This window comes from Thunnus thynnus, chromosome 8, assembly GCF_963924715.1.
Source record: "Thunnus thynnus chromosome 8, fThuThy2.1, whole genome shotgun sequence".
NCBI lineage: Eukaryota > Metazoa > Chordata > Actinopteri > Scombriformes > Scombridae > Thunnus > Thunnus thynnus.
In genome coordinates, this window is record NC_089524.1 from 11,612,586 (window position 1) to 11,629,068 (window position 16,483).

The 16,483-nt window shown below is 42.0% G+C and overlaps 1 protein-coding gene across 5 annotated transcripts in view; it reads right to left on the bottom strand.

Annotated features, from left to right (window-relative positions):
* Nucleotides 1-372: 372 nt before the first annotated feature.
* adamts10 (ADAM metallopeptidase with thrombospondin type 1 motif, 10) overlaps nucleotides 373-16,483 on the bottom strand; it is a 59,904-nt gene continuing 43,793 nt past the window's right edge. For 3 of the 5 annotated variants that reach the window (XM_067596474.1, XM_067596472.1, XM_067596475.1), the window contains 9 exons: nucleotides 13,299-13,422; nucleotides 9,205-9,285; nucleotides 7,779-7,942; nucleotides 7,463-7,589; nucleotides 5,355-5,484; nucleotides 4,558-4,780; nucleotides 3,567-3,743; nucleotides 1,464-1,629; nucleotides 373-538 (listed from right to left, as the gene is read on the bottom strand). In XM_067596474.1, coding sequence (XP_067452575.1) covers nucleotides 429-538; nucleotides 1,464-1,629; nucleotides 3,567-3,743; nucleotides 4,558-4,780; nucleotides 5,355-5,484; nucleotides 7,463-7,589; nucleotides 7,779-7,942; nucleotides 9,205-9,285; nucleotides 13,299-13,422 — 1,302 coding nt within the window. In that variant the 3' untranslated portion in view covers nucleotides 373-428. The remainder of the gene's footprint in view (nucleotides 539-1,463; nucleotides 1,630-3,566; nucleotides 3,744-4,557; nucleotides 4,781-5,354; nucleotides 5,485-7,462; nucleotides 7,590-7,778; nucleotides 7,943-9,204; nucleotides 9,286-13,298; nucleotides 13,423-16,483) is intronic. The other 2 variants (XM_067596473.1, XM_067596476.1) reach the window with 1 other exon arrangement.

Sequence of the window (16,483 nt, forward strand, 5' to 3'; positions counted from 1 at the left end):
TAGCACCAAAATATTACAACAGAGGGATAGTTTAGACAGGCAGAGAGAGAGAGGGGGAGAATCGAAGAGGTACTGATTATCGGTTTATCCTAAAAGACGATGGAGGAAAGGTACTCTCCCTCGCTCTGTCTCTCCAGGTTTCAGCAGCCCTCCCTCCAGTGGAATGTATAACTCAGCTCGGCCTGGAGAGGCATCTGGTCTGGGCTGAATTCTGTCTGGAAAAAAAGGTCCCTCTGAACAGTTATGGGACCAGGTGTCTGTCTGACAAGTGTCCCAGGTAGGTCTCACACTCCTCTGATAGAGGTAGTGTGAGGGCTGCTGTCACAAGGCTCAGTGGGAGAGTTTCAGGCTTACTGTGTGTGTGTGTGTGTGTTTGTCTGTGTGTACAGGACCCAAAGATGGATGCTGTAAGGTCCATGGTGTCTAGGTCAGTGTCCCTGGCAGGTTTTGCAGCACATTTGTCTAAAATATGGCCGGCTGCAGAACTTGAACCTGAGCACCAGGGGGCAGTAGGCCACAGTGTTCACATCTTTACACTCTACAGGGGAGACAGACAAAGAAGAGATTAATTCCTGCATTATAATGCTACGTTTCTACAGCAGTGTCTGTATTATATTTGAATATGATCTCATTTCCCACTTTTAACGCTAGAGAGACTTGAAATATTTAATTTGGAGGATGTAGTGCAAAACTTTTGAAATTTAGCTTGTGGATTATAGAATTAATGAATGTGTTGAAATTTGAGAAAATCAAATATGCCACAAGAAGCAATGCATCCTGGTTCCACACAACATGGCAACTTGTTATAATGTATTTAGATGAAAACATGGAAGTTAATATAAGACTATTTATCCCACCTCTTTTTATTATTTTATTCTTGTCTCTGTTTCTAAAATGCATGATACAGCTTACATTTTATTCTGTTATTGCAACGTTTCTGGATGTGTGCATTCTGTATATGTGAATATGTATGTACAGGCAAGTGCATGTATGTTCTACATGTGTGTACATAACAGTATACTGATTCAGCTAACGCGTGTTATTGAAAGGAAGACTCGGCTAGGAGTACGTGTGATGGGAGTTTAACATGTTCAGCCACATTAATTTGTATATAAACATTACAATTTTACAACTGCAAACAATAAAAAAGGCTTGAACTACTGCATTAGTCATTAACATCTGTTTATGATGTCATTCTTGAGGTATACTGCCAGCTCAGACTCAAAAACCCTTTATTTCACCTCACTGTGAGTCTCAAAATATGTGTTCAAAATAATTTAACTAACCCCAAAAACTGGAATTTCAAATAAAATTCCAAATAAAATTTTTTAATAATGTTCAACAAATCAAAACCTTAATTTCAGCATAACAATTTTAAACTTTGCCAACACAAATACAATCTCTCTTCATGTTGTTATTTCAGTGAAATATGAGACTGGAGGCAGTGAACTTTGACCTCTGACCTTCAGGGTTGTCTGTACTGATGGGCAGACTGAGGTCACATTTGCTCTTGCACTGCTGCATGGCTGCTGGCCGCTGATGCTCCAGACACTCATTGGACGGCTGGCCGGTGTGAGTCAGACACTGCACCGAACGCATCTCCTGACCCAGACCGCACTTGGCAGAGCACTGCAACAGGAAAACACATTTAACATACGGATACACAGCACGTCCTGCACTGACAGTAACATGCTGCCCTAGCATCAGAAATGACCAAGTATTTCTTTAATCCTACAACATATCATATGTGGCTCAAACAGGATTAAAACATAAGGTGAGATGAAGGAAATAAAAAATGACGACTTCTTTTCCTATTATGAATTGGGCTCTGTGTTCACTTTCAGTTAGTTTTATTGCCACTCAAAGCTGCCAACATGCAGAATTGTCTTGTGCAGATATAAAGTAAAGAACCGTGCTATGAAACAGAGCATAATATCAAAACTATGGACCAGCGTGGACAGACACCGGAGTGGTTCTGAATCTGGAACCAAAGGTGTGCCGAAACTGAATCCCTTCACACATACTTTGTTTCCCCTGTAACTAAAAAATAATCAAATTTCCATGCCTGAGTAGATTGACCACAGTCGTTTTTATTAAATAAATATATAGCTGCATTTACACACACCCATGGTGGCAAGCTACCATGCAAGGTGCTGGCACAACCATCGGGAGTGATTCGGTATCAGTATCTTACCCGAAGACACTTCAACATCGAATCACCAAACTTCTGATTAGTGGACAACCTGCTCTACCTCCTGAGCCACAGCCGCCCCATATATCAGTAAGACTTAAACACCAGTATGTACATAGTTCAAGTATATTGTACATGTACAATATTGATGGAATTTCTCATTCTTTTGGTGTGTTTGGTGCTGTCATTACTGTGGTGTTTTTTAGCCACGCTGTTGACAAGAATCTATGTTATCAATGTCGGTCTGTCAGCAGTCCCACCGCTTTGGTCCAGACTAAAATATCTTAGCAACTTGATGGATTGCTATAAAACCTGATACATTCATGACTCCCAGAGGATGAATCTTACTGACTTCGGTCTTTTTTTCTAGCACCATGAGATATTTGATATTTGTGGTTCAGAGTGAAATGTCTTGACAACTTTCAGATGTATTAATATGTCTTTTGGTGCAGACATTCATGGTCTGGTAACTTTAATGATGTGTGTCCAGCACCTTTATCATCATGTTGAAAACTTTAGTTAATGACCAAAAACACCTCAAAATGAATGACAGTCCCCCAAAGCCTCAACTGCACTTTGTGTTAAGTCCTATTTGAATACACACACACACAAGAAAAACACCGATAATGTTTAAACTGTGCAGAGATGACGATCAATACCAAATTCAGAAAAAATACTGTATTTCTTACATCTCTCTAGCTTATTTGTCACATTGTTACTCACCCAACATAACATACTATTACATAATAAACTCTGACAAGTGACTTTACATGTTGATCTTTCTGCTCACACCATCCTCACACACATAAAGTATGTAATGCTGCCACATATACAACACTTTTATGTTCACAACATGATAAACCCTTCTGATTGCAAAAGGCCCTCTAACACCACTTTCGGCCAATTATACTACTTTTACTTCAGCACGACTGCTAAATATTAAAAACAAATTTTGGACCTCAACTTTTATCTATTGAACTGTTTGTTTTTCTTCACAATAAGCATTACAACCTCACAGAGACGCTAGTCTTGTTACATTACATCTGGCAACATGAGAATATATTTTCTATAAGTCCTTTTCTACAAGTGCCTTTTTCATAATTACCTATACTGTATCTATGACGTATGGCTGTTTATCCATGAAGGACGTCATTGCTGATTCTAATTGGTATATTTCTATTTATTCAACAGCTACTGAGTCAGAGACAGTTTTTACAGGTAGTGAAACCACTTCTGCTGATAGTTGAGCAGCTGGTTATTGTATTATACAACAAAACAGACAAAGATTTGCATAAAACATATAGAGTATGAGCTAAATGAATAGGACAAAGAATAAACCAGAAGTGAATGACAGGAAAGGTGTACAGTTTCGTACCTCTCCCCAGGGACCCATCACCCACTGTGGGGGAGGGCAGCGCTGCAGGTTACAGCGTACTCTGGAGGTGGGTCGGCCATGCTTGGGGCACTTGGATTCTGGCAGCGTGTCGCCGCTCTCCCCGCTCTTGCACAAGACCACACGGTGCCTGTAGCCAGGACCACAGCTGGGCGTACACTGCAGACAGAGTTGGAGATGAAGAAAGAGGGGGGAAAAGGGGAAACATGAGGCGGCAAGGCAGGGAGTTGGAGGCAATGGGAGGGTGCAGCAGGGGGTCACTGCGGTCACATGCATGAAAAAAAGAAATCCTCATCTTAAACCACTCAGCAGAGGGCAGCAGCAGTATAAAAAACAAAGTCAAGAGTCTGCTTAGTTCCTGTAAATCAGCTGGACGTAATCCCTCTCCTGCATGTGCCATCACTACGTTACACAAGACGTCAGAGAAAAGTTGAGCACTGCTGCACTTCTGACACCATTCAGTTTGGTTTGAATTCATTTTTGAACTGTGAGAACAAAGTTTAGTTCCAGGAACAAAGTGGAGGATGTAGAGAAGCACTATTCAGGAGCACAAGAAAGACTTGACAAGATGTGTCTTAAAAATAAAGTCTTTACAGAATTACAGCTACACTGGAACACAGAGAAACTTAACACACCTACACTCCACGAGGCTGCTCGAACTTAAGGGTCAGAATTAAAAATAGGTCAGGGGATTCCCACATGACAAGTCTAAACAATATGTATTCATGACTGCAGCAACATGTTCCATGTGATCTATTGGTCTGCTTCGTGCTTCTGTTGTGTATTTCATGGTTAAGGTGTTCTTCCTTTCTCCTGGCAGATGTGTGGGTTTCTTAGGTTCAACTGGAAAAGAAACTATTGCTTCATCTGAGAGGAATTTTTCAGAAAACTGAAATATTGGTTCAAATTCAGCCATGAATTGGGGAATTTCCCTGTGTACTTGCATGACGGGAGACCTTTGATGTCTGCCTACCTCTGACCAGTCCAGGGCCAGCCATTCAGGGGGGCAGCTGTGGTTGCTGCAGGGCTCAGTGAGTGAGGGGCGTGTGGGGGTGCAGGCTGAGTCGTCCAGGACCTTCTCCTCTGACGCAGAGATCCTCCTTTTACATAACACCTCCCGTGTACGCAGTCCTCCGTTACAGCTGCGGCTGCACTCCGACCACTCTCCTGTCCACCAGCTAGAGGCCAAGAGCAGCCTGACACTCAGTTTGTTTTTTTTCCTCACTCGCATTGTATGATGTACTTTATCAATGAACACACTACAGCAGGATATTATACTTTACAAACAGGTAGGAATGCAAGGCAAGCACAGTGTAAAAATGATGGCCTAAAGATGAAGTATACACTGTGATTACTACTATAGTGTGAGTGTAGAATGAAACCTGAACATTCACAACACTGAAGCACCTATACAATCATCCAAATATCATTTACAAGCTGCATGTCGCCAAACAGGGACTACAAACAAGCTAAAGCTAACCCTACTCTAAAACTGAAAACTAGAACTAGTATAACTACAAACAGGAAACAATACTAAAATTTTATCTAGAAGAAAAAGTTTAAAGCAAAGTTCACCAAAATTTGTCTGATGTGGAGATAGATTGTATGATGGGAGGTGTAAGTCTGATAAAACAATAAAAGAAGACATAAAGAAACTCAGACACTCACATAAAACAAAAATGTGCATTTAAAAAAATGTTTCTCACAAGCAAGAAATCATCAAGAAATACATCTAACATACAAGAAAATACTACAATGCCAAATATTTACCTTGGGGAGCATGGCTCAGTATTGCAGGATCTCCTCTTCTCTTTGGGTTTGTTCTTCTTGTCACAGAAGTGGTTGTAGACGACTGAATGATCTCCCTGCTTCTTACACACCACCTGCTGGGTCTGTACACCTGACAGGTGAGACAAGACAAATGTACAAGAAGGCATTAGGGATACGCACTGACTCTCAGTGTTAGTTGTTTTGAAGCCTGTGCTACTTTACGAGAAGGATCCTGCCACATTGCTCCGATTAATTATCTCTGAAAGTGTCTGTTGGGGAGCGCTCTGGTGGCGTTAAGGGTTTAAGGCACTAATCATGAACTGCAATGTCCCTGGTTTGAGTGCAGTTAGAGACCTTTCCTAAAATTCTGCTTTGAGTCTGTTGAGAACAGCAACAGATTGTTCTAAATTCTCACCCAGGTGACCTAAATTATGGAGTTTAAAACTTTTTAGCAGTTGACTGGCTGCAAAAATGAACCACCAATATATCAAAGGACAGGTTCACAATTTTTTAAAGTCTGTCTTAAAACAATAATCAGGTGCCCGAATGAACCCTGAAACAGATTTTTCTTGTTGTAATCATTCCTCCTGTTCATACCGGCCATTAGAAGATCCCTTCATAATGTACTTATAATGTAAGTGATGGGGGCCAAAATCCACAGTCCTCCTTCTGTGCAAAAATGTATTTAAAAGTTTATCTGAAGCGTCAGCCGTCCAAATTAGTCAAATCAAGTAGTTATCTTTCAACATTACAGTCATACAGAGAGCCAAAGTCCCTCTTTTTGTTACTATACTTCCACCAAAGCTCAACAGGGAAACACTGTCTGAGGAAACACAAAGAGGGAATTTGATGCTAAAAAGACTGTAAATGTGGCAGATATCCACTTGATATGATTAACTCAGACTGCTGAAGCCTCATATAAGCCGCAGATAAACTTTTAAATGCATTTTTGCACAAAATGACTGTGTGGACACATTGTGGATTTTGGCCTCCATCACTTACATTGAAAGCACATTTGAAGGGGATCTTTTAATAGCCAGTATGAACAGAAGGAATGATTACAGCAAGGAAAAACCTCTGTCAGAGTTCATATGGGCCTTTAAGAATCACAGAAATACAGCGTCTGATGTCTGTTGGCTGATATTTCCCATGTAGTTTTCAATGGCACCCTAATTCCAGTCTTAAACAAAAAAAGAAATCAGCTAAGCCTCTCACTGAAGTTCATGGAGTCAATGTGACATTCCTGAAATTATTTAATAAAAGAACAAAAGTATCCCCTCTTAAAAAAACGTCAGTGCCAGTACCCTGCTTATTGTTCACCCTCCACGTTCACATCCTTCACTCCACATTACATAAGCCAAAGAATTTATTTCTCAGAGAGGAAAATGAGCTCTTATCAGGTACAGCAGCATGGATCATTAACTCACAAAGGCATGAGAGGGGAAAAGGGAGATTGACTATGTGTGATATCTCCAAAGCCTCTGAGCTTGTGAACCGCTCTGTTCTCAACGTGGACTCTCCCACTCCCATGGTGGTTTCACTGGGTCAGTGTTGGTCTACAGCAGGGATTTATACTGTGTGTTTTTACGGGCCTCTGTATGTGTGTGTAAGTGCATCTGTGTGTTTGTACATCCGTGTGTGTGTGTGTGAGAGAGAGAGAAAGTCAGGAGGAGAGAGACAGGGAGATGAAAAGAGTGGGAATGTCTCAAACTTTCATGTTTAATTTAATTTCCTTCCTGATGAAACACACACATGCCAACATGAGTTCTCAAAGCTAGTACCGCCTTTACACAAGGCTTTACAAAACAGTGTGTTATTTTGTTACATAAAAACAAAAAATGTGGAGGGTGTGGCGTTACTTTTTTCATTGATGCTGCTTTCTATTAGCCTTGCGCCTACGTGACGTGTGTATAAATGCTCTCCTTCAACAAAAACTGTCTCCACAAGGTAAAACATTCAATATTCAGGCTTAGATTTGTTTTTTTTTGCTCTCTGTTAGATTTAGGCATATAGTTGTGATGGTTAGGTAAGTTAGGTTAGGATAAGTCACTGCAATGTCCTGCTTTGTTTGTCTGTTGTTATTGTTGTTGTTATGTGTGTTCGTCTACCTCCAGCGCAGAGAGCTGAGCAGCGTGACCAGGATGTGTAGTGCCAGGAAAAGCCGCTCAGTGGATCCCTGCTGAGTGGGGGGTTGAAACGATAGTGGATCCCTGGATTCTCCTCCCTCACCAGCACCTATACACACAAACAAACACACACACACACACAACAAAACATTTGCATTACACATTCTCACTTCTCCTCTTTATTTTATCAAAGCAAATATTGATTTTTTATCCCTTTTTACCAAACTGTCGCACATTAATCATGAGACTTGTTGCGGGGATTCTTTGGTCAGAAAAAGTGCTGAGCTTCTGTTCTTACCATGACAATGAGGGTCATATTTGTTGGCCCCAGAGCCTCAAGAGTTTCTGGTCCATCAGTAGGCCGCCTATAGTGGAAGGTTGTTCCGGCAATTTCGAACCTGCGCGGCGTGTCAATGGTCAGCTTCCCATTGATAAAGTACTGATCACCTTTACTCCTCAGCACTGAGACACAGAAGAAAAGGAAGAAATAAATGCACTGATTTGTCACTTAGTTCATCTGAGGCACCTTATGACGCATCTTTTTCTGTTCTAAATATTAATATATAGCATCAGACGGATTTGGAGTTGTGTGGAGTGCATGTCTGATGAGCAAGGCTAGCTGTTTCCCCCCACCTCCAGTGTAATAGAAAGAATAAGAAACCTCCTTTTACACCAGCTTGGGAGCATGCTGGTGGTTACCTCCAATGCTTGGCTTGTAGTCACACAGTTAAATAGAAAAATAGCTACTTTTGCTGCATTACATAATTGTAGCAATTCATTAACTAGTGAAACCAGATACACACAAATAATGTATAGCTCCTTTTTAATTAGCTGAATCCACTGGACTTTATTTAGATGTAACTGTGCCTGTGGTGGTGGGTTTGCAGCCATTTTGCCACAAGTTTGTAGACATTTTTATGGTTCTTTTCAGCGAGTGGGAGATATCGTAGCTGTCAGAAATTCCTGATATCTCATAATTTTGTCTATGAGGTTGATATGAACAGCTTTCCTGACTCAGCTGCTCATAATTATGGTCTGAACAATGTGACGTGAGTGCGGCATTAGCTGGGTAAACAAACGTCGTGAGCTACCTCTGTGTTTTTATGGCAGACATTTTAGCAGGTGGAGCACAGGTGCCATTAAAAAACATTATTAATATTAACTGCTGTATTCCATTCAGGTGTTCCTGTTTTAGGGCCCTCATATGCTGCATGCATGCACACTCATTTAATTGGTTACATAAACGAAACAGAACCTTTATTAATGTTATTAGTGACACTGTGCTTTTTCTACTACAAGTCCAAAAGTCTGGTGTGATAAACTCTCTATATCAGTTTAATATTGGTGCATTCAGCTGGCGTTTTTGCATGAAACAGATATACAGAAATGAAAATGATATGGGCCTCTTTCACAACTGACATTTCGACTCGTTACTGTGGGAAAAGCACAGAAGACTGTGAGTCAGCATGGACAAAGAAATGACCCTGAAACTGTAGCAGCCATCATTAATTTTTATTATTTACACCTGAGCTTTTCCTACTGTGACATGAGACAGCAACTTTCCCAAAGTGTTGGTGTATTCCAGAAGAGATAAGATATTCACACAGGCATGTCCTATTGCTTTAAAACTCATAAAAAGACCAACTTGTGGTTCACGTCATCAAAAGCCTATTTCTTTAACTATTTACATTGAAAGGAGACAATAAGCTTGAATGCTGTCTTACCAAGGTAGTTTAGGGAGATGTTGAGCTCTTGTATGTGGATGAACACGGATCCTTTAGGGATTCTGACAACCTCTTCATAACCTGAGAGACACACACACACACAAAGTCAAAAAAATGAAAGCAAGGTGAAGGTTTATTCACTGGGGATAGGGGGAGTGATGCATAAGTAGTGTTTAGCTCTGTGGGATGCCGATGGACTAAGCAGAGGCTTCAGATTCCAGCTGCATTCCTGGGCAGCCGGCCTCAGCTGCTCTGCTCGGCTCTTTGCTAGAGAGCGAAAACTATGCCAAGAGCCGGCTTCTCCTCTCTACTTCTCTACTCTCCATCTGTTTTGGTCTCTTGTCCCTTTCTTTTTATGCTCATCTCACCTCTGCTCTGCTTTTCTCAGCTCTGCTCTGCTGTCCAGCCAACAAGCCCTGCCGCTGCAGCCCTGCAAATAACTTCAGCCTCACTAGAGGAAGAAGGAATAAAAAAATTCCTTCCAGTGCTTTGACCACAAGAGGAAAGGAGAGGCTTGGCCCGTGACCTCTCCATGGAGCTCTGAGAGGTGGGACTGACCCTGCTCTGGGTTTTCTAGATGGAGGCGTGGAAGATTAGAGGGAATAGAGAGTCTGAGGTTTTTGGCTGCTCAGCCTGGCCTCAGAGACAGACATGGAGAGAGCAAAAGTGCAAGAAATAAGTTCTTCTGTTAGCAATCAGGGACCTGTGTGGTAAACAGAGCAAAGGAGCTGTAAACCCCCCTGGCCCTTGACACTTCAGTAACCCCTAACCGCCTACCAGAGCCACAAGCTGGACAGATGGAAAGGACTTAAAGGGACATTACACCTTTATACACCTTTTAAAAACCTCTTTACTGGGATGAGGGAACTCTGTTTTTTATTTTCCTATTTTATGGTGTAGCTTCAATAGTTTGGCTCAATCTCAGGGTCATAAAACACTCTCTGCATACTGTGGACAGTGTTATCACTCCCTTATAGTAACAGAGCATCAGAGGTGAAGATAAAAGGATCAGTTTAATTATTTTTGTGACTTGAGTTACTCTGTGCTGCACAGGTTTTTATTCACTTGTGCTCTGCTGCCTTCTGTGTCAGTAGACATATTCAAATCACAGAAGCAGAAAGGAAAAGTGCTGGCTCAAGGCTTTAGGAGTTCACAGCTTGCTGTAGACATGACTGAGAGATTCTGCTTGTCATAAATCTGTCTGTGCCCAGAATACCCCTCCAATCCTGGTCCTGGAGTTTGTGCTGGAGCTGAAGCTAAAGGGTAAGAGATGAGACCAGGGTATAATGTAGATGTGACTGAGTTCAGACCTACTGTATATGGCCTTTAGGACTACGTACATTTTAAAGGGTGAACTCAACTGAACTCATTTAACTCAACTTTTTATGGACAAAATGACTTACATTTGAGAAATGTACACTACAGTATATGATCAAAAATATGTGAAGACCCCTGTCCACAGACCCTGAAACCCAATTTTAACCCAATCAAACACCTTTTGGATAGATTGGAAAGCCCACTGTGAGTCAGGCCTTATCGCCCAACATCACTCTTGTGGCTGAATGGGAGCAAATCCCTGCAGCCAGCTTGTAAAATCTTATGGAAAGCCTTCCCAGAAGACAGGAGGCTGTTACAGCTGCAGATTAAAGGACGGGTTCAAACATTTTCAAGTCTGTTTTAAAGCAATAGTCAGGTGCCCAAATGAACATTGAAAGTAGTGTTTTTCTTGCTGTAATCATTCCTCCTGTTCATACTGGCCATTAGAAGATCCATTCATAAAGCTGTGATGATGGGGGCCAAAATCAACAGTCCTCCTGTACAAAAATGTATTTGTAAAAGTTTATCTGGGGCTGATATGAAGCTTTAGCCATCCAAATGAGTCAAATCGAGTAGATATCTTTCAATGTTACAGTCTTTTTAGAGCCAAAGTCCCTCTTTTTGTTACTATACTTCCACCAAAGCTCAACACTGTCCAAGGAAACACAAAGAGGGAACTTTATGTCTCTCAATACTTTCCCTACTCAGGCTCAAGCCCATTGGTTCCTACAGAAGATCTTTACAAATAGGTCATGAATATATAGGCTACTTAGATTTTAGCAAATGTTACTCAAACACAAGTTAATAGTGTAGAATGAGGTACACTGCTGAGTATTTACGGCAGTAGGACAATGCACTGTATGTGGGACTAATGCCTGTTTTTTAATCGCTTTTAGACAACAATGGTCCACGGCACAGAGGAACAAGATTTATCAGATTTTGGCTCCAGACCATAGATGCCACATGACTAAAACATGACTTAACAACCTACAGTTTAGACTTCAGCCTTACTAACGAAATTTTAAGGCAATAATGTCAGATATTTTTGAGGGTAGTTGAGACCTCAGCGGGGGTTGACAGAGTGGCCTGGTTGCTGTGGTCCAGAGCATGGTTGCCTGCTCAGGGTGTGTCCACTCTGAGGAATCCTGGATGGGGGTGAGTGGTGTTGACAGTTGGGTGAGAGACTCTGAAGTTGGTGTTGCGGGGAGAATGTAACCCAGAATAGATCCAACAGCAGCCGGACCTCAAGCCACACTGGTCGGACCTCACCTAAATCTGTCTGCCACGTGTCCCTGGGTGGCTGGTGGATAAATATATGTATGTATGTACATATATACAGTGTATGGTATGTATATGTACTGTATGTATTTATGTGTGCTTCCTCAGAGATCATGTGTTGGCTCAGGAACCCTTAGTGTGCATCTGTATGTGATATTGAGCTGACCAGACTCTCCGTATTTGTTCATTCATACATAAGGATGTGTAATCTTTATTTGTAGATGTGTTTATTTATAGGACCACACATCTGTCAAATTCCTTGCTCTGTTTATTTTAAACATGCCTACATCCACCCATTTCTTAAAAAGCTTTGACCCCTTCAGTTCTTAGTAACTTTCAGCCTATCTCAAAATTCCCTTTTCTGTAAAAGGTCTTAAAAAAGTGTTTTATACCCAACTGATTAAATATAGAATTTCAACTGTTTGAAAATATTCCAGTGGTTTTAGGTCTGAACATTGTGTGTCAAAGAACCTCCACTTAGTAGCCGCTGCTGGCCTTTGCCCCATCTAATCTTGTTTGACCTTACGGCAACATCTTCCTCAGTCGACACAATATGCATCAAGGCTCTGGAGTGGTTTAAATCTCTCTCTCTCAGGCATCTGTCTGTTGAACTTGGTTGCTTAATTTCCTCGTCTACAAAACTTACTTGCTGTGTACCTCAGGGATTGATTCTGGGCCCTATTCTTTTCTCTGTTTACATGCTTCCCCTTGGTCACATAATTAATAAACATAAAACATTGCTGCCTTTGTATGCAGATGATACACATTTATATCTTCCTGTCAACTTTATATAAAGCCTCTATTGATGGACTGATAAACTGCAGAAGTGTTCACTATAGGACAATAAAAAGAACTACTCAGGAATTCATTGACGTAAAATAGTGATAAAAATTTGTCCCCTGTGGTCAATGCAGACACAATGATGGTTATAACTAGTGGCTGCCAACCTAAAATCTGGGCTGAATCAACACTCAGCTATACATATCATTTATCTTTTAGCATTCATCAGAAACACCCAGAACAGCAGGTGCTGAAATAAATGATTGTTCTGCAGCAATGTGGAAGTTTTGTTGGCTTTATCAAATAAATAACTGTAACAGTATGCTGCTGTGAACAGAGTTTGCATGTGAACAGACAATTATATGATACATTCTGAATGTCTGGGGTATACTAACTCACATTGCAAGGCAGATTTCCAAGGTGCATCCACAATCCAGGATCCAGTATCAGAATCCAAAGGTTGCATGTGCACGTTTTTGGGACAGCAGAGCAATTACTTTGCATAGCTTCTCATGGTAAATGCCTCATGTTCACCTAATCTGAATCTCAGAAGAGTAGAGACTGTTCCAATGCTGAATTCAGAAACTAAACCCTTTTTCCAACCTGCCAATTATATCAATGCAGATCAAAATCTTCATCTTTATGTGCAGAAACCTATATGGAAGTAGCTCCCAAAGGAAAATTGATGAGATAACTGGGAGAGTGTTTTAGTTCTGTACCTCCTTCGGGCAGAGAGTCGTTGAAGACTCCCTCCACAGACACGCAGCTGCTCCCGTCACCTCCGCAGATCCGACAGCGGTCCTCGCGAACGTCTGAGCCGAGGATTCGATCACAGCCTACGTGCTGCAAGAAGGGAGAAACGAATGAGCTTGCAGGGTCAGTCGGGGTCATGGGTGAAGGGGCACAGTCAGTAAGTCGAGAGGTGTCAGAGGCCGGGCTGAGGGATTACCTCTAATGTCTTCCAGACCACTTTTCTAAAACACAGAAATATCAGATGGTAAGTCCAGATGTGTTTTCTGATCCTGCGCAGACATAATGCTCTTAGGTTGCTAAACTCATAGCTGTCGACATAAATAAGTTTCATGATGAGCGGAGCAGGTGGTTTTACTCAAACTCTTTAACAGTGAACCAAACCTAAACAAAAGTGTAGAGAATGAATAGCAACTGCTCTCATTCTCATATATCCAAGTGACAGTTGCTTATTGTAGAGAGGGATAATGAGGCTTAAGTTTATTATTACTTTTACATTGATTAGATCACAGTTCAAAACTAAATCCAGAGTTAAGACGGTGATTCACGCTACAGTTACCAGGGTTATCTGGTGGCTTTATAATATGGACATTAGAGACTTAAAGCAGTTTAAAATGAGAAAGGTCTCATCTAGCAGGAGGCCAGCGTTTCCCAGAGATCACTGAGGACATTATATTATGTTCATTTGATCCGAATGGTGTGTCAGCATTTGCATGGTAGAGATAGTGTTAAATTTGTCACACAGATCACAGAATCACTTACAAACTGAAATAGATATGATTTTCAAATTCAGTTTTCAATTTGATGCTTTTGTCCAAAATCGACTCCTGCACACATCAGGAGCATTTTGGGGTTCAGTGTTTTGCTCCAGGAAGCACTGACATATAGACAGGATTGATCACCAACCCACTGTACCACCTGAGCTACAGCCGACTGACAGAACAATACAGAATGCATATTATGCTGTTTGTGGTCTTGAAATATAATAAAACTTTAAATGAGACAGAGTCCGATAATACATAAGTTCATATAAAAGACTAACACAATGTCCCAAAAGTGAAAATACCCACAGCACCATGATGGGCAGATATAAGCAAATTCATGTTGAAATTAATTTCAAGGGTTTCGTTTAATAGCGAGAAATAGGGAATGTTTGTCAGTGGAAACTCCAAATTAAGCAAACCCACAGGTGTTATGATCCTGTGTCTGCCTAACCTGCTGCCACTCTCCGAGTGGCTCTCTCTCCCTCTCTCTCCCTGTGTGTATGTGTGCTATTGTGTGAGTGGAGACAGGTGTAGTGGAGTCAGAGCAGAGCCACACCAGCTGCACCTCATCACCGTTATCAAGCTCTCTACAAATACCCAGCTCTGCCACTACCACCAAACCAGATTGTAGACTCTGCTACCCGTCAGTGTTACTACGCTCCAAGCCACTTCACCTGCATTTATCCTGTTTTCCCTCGCCTAACCCTGTCTCCTGTTCTCTGAAGTTCAGTCTGCTCTGGCTCTGGCCCCTCGTCTCGTTTTGTCAGCCCTGCTTCCCAGCCCTGGATCCATGCTCTTCCCAGCTTCCAGCCAAAGACTCAGCCCCAGTTTCCCAGTTACCAGCCCAAGCTTCTTAGGCCTGCATTCCCTTTCCCCAGCCTTTAAAATAAATACCTTGTTTCTATTATATCTCTGTTTCCTTGCCTTTGAGTGTCTTGCTCTGCCTAACCTAACCACAGGAAAGAGATGCTATGGTATAGCTGCAACAAATGGCATGTCAGCTGTGTTTCCCCCTATATTCATTCTGCAGCGGCGCACCGCCTCTGCAGAATCATGAGCACTGCTGCTAAAATTCCACAAGATCATTAACATCAATGGGCTACTAATGATCTTCACTCGCACACAGTGTGGGCACGATAACACCCTACATCACTGGAGTTGTTTTGAGTCATCCTCCCTCTCCTCATTCTCCAAAGGACATCTACGTGAAAGGTACTGTTAAAAGAGTAGCGTAGCTCCATTAAGGCATAGGGCAGTGCATAATGTGTGTGCATAGCGAGTGTGTGGTTGAGCGAGTGGCAGAAAAGTTATGGTGAATGTGAGCGGAGCAGAAGAAAAGGTTAGCAGTAAGTTGTCAATCTGGCAGTAAATGTACGGTACAGGCTACAGTGCGTCAGTTAATAAATCTCAAGACCAAGACATGTGTTGTGATCTATCTTCTACACTTCAGACTGAAGTAGATCAACAGGTGAAATCACTCAGAGTGGATAGCCTTCACCTGGTTTTACCTGGTCCATTAATTTCGTGAAAGAACAGGTGTTGCAAATGTTTTGTTACTGTATATTTTGTCCAACAGATCCGGGAAAAAAGGGGCTCCAGCAGGACATGCCTTTCGTCTGCAGCGGCATGTTGTGTTCAACTGGACCATCTGTTCCTGGGGCCTTTTTCCTCCCCCACCTCTCCCTCTCTCCTTCTGTTTCTCCCCCCTCCTAATTGTCAGACCACAACTTTGGAAGCGGAGCCAGCATGAGGCTGCAAACAAGAGATAGAGATTTCTCTACACTGTGTTTGAAGTTTTATGTGTGCATAAAAAACACGAGAGGTGACGATAGTGCAGAAGGAGAGGGGAGGAAGAGGCTCTGACTGGACTCATGCAGACAGAAAACTCGCGAGAGGAAGGGAAAGGAAGGAATGGAGAGATGTAGAGAGTCAGAAAGGGAAAGAGAGAGATAATAAGACCGCAGTGAATGAAAGCCAGCCTGCAGTGCAGACAGACTAACAGCTGAGCTGGAGGGTCACTGAGTTCCTACAGAGTAGAACAGAGCAGAGTACCGAGAAAAAGAGAGAAGGGAGGAGGAGGAGGAGAAGGAGGAGGAGGAGGGATCAGAAAGGCGATGTTGATAAACAAAATCCTCTCCTTGGATGAGTTCAGGGACTCCAGCCTTCCTCAGCTCTGTAGTCTACCTTCGACACTTCAAATAAAGCAAGATCATGTGGGGTAAGGGGCAGCAGAGGGGGAGCTGCTTAGCTGAAAATCTTTTGGCACTCCTCAAAACTGCAAGAAACCACAAAACAACAAGCTGGATGTGCTGAGGTTTAGAGCCTCTCTAAGCCTTTTTTCTGTTCACATCTTTTCCTTCCATGTCTAAACCTTCTACTTATTTGTTGGA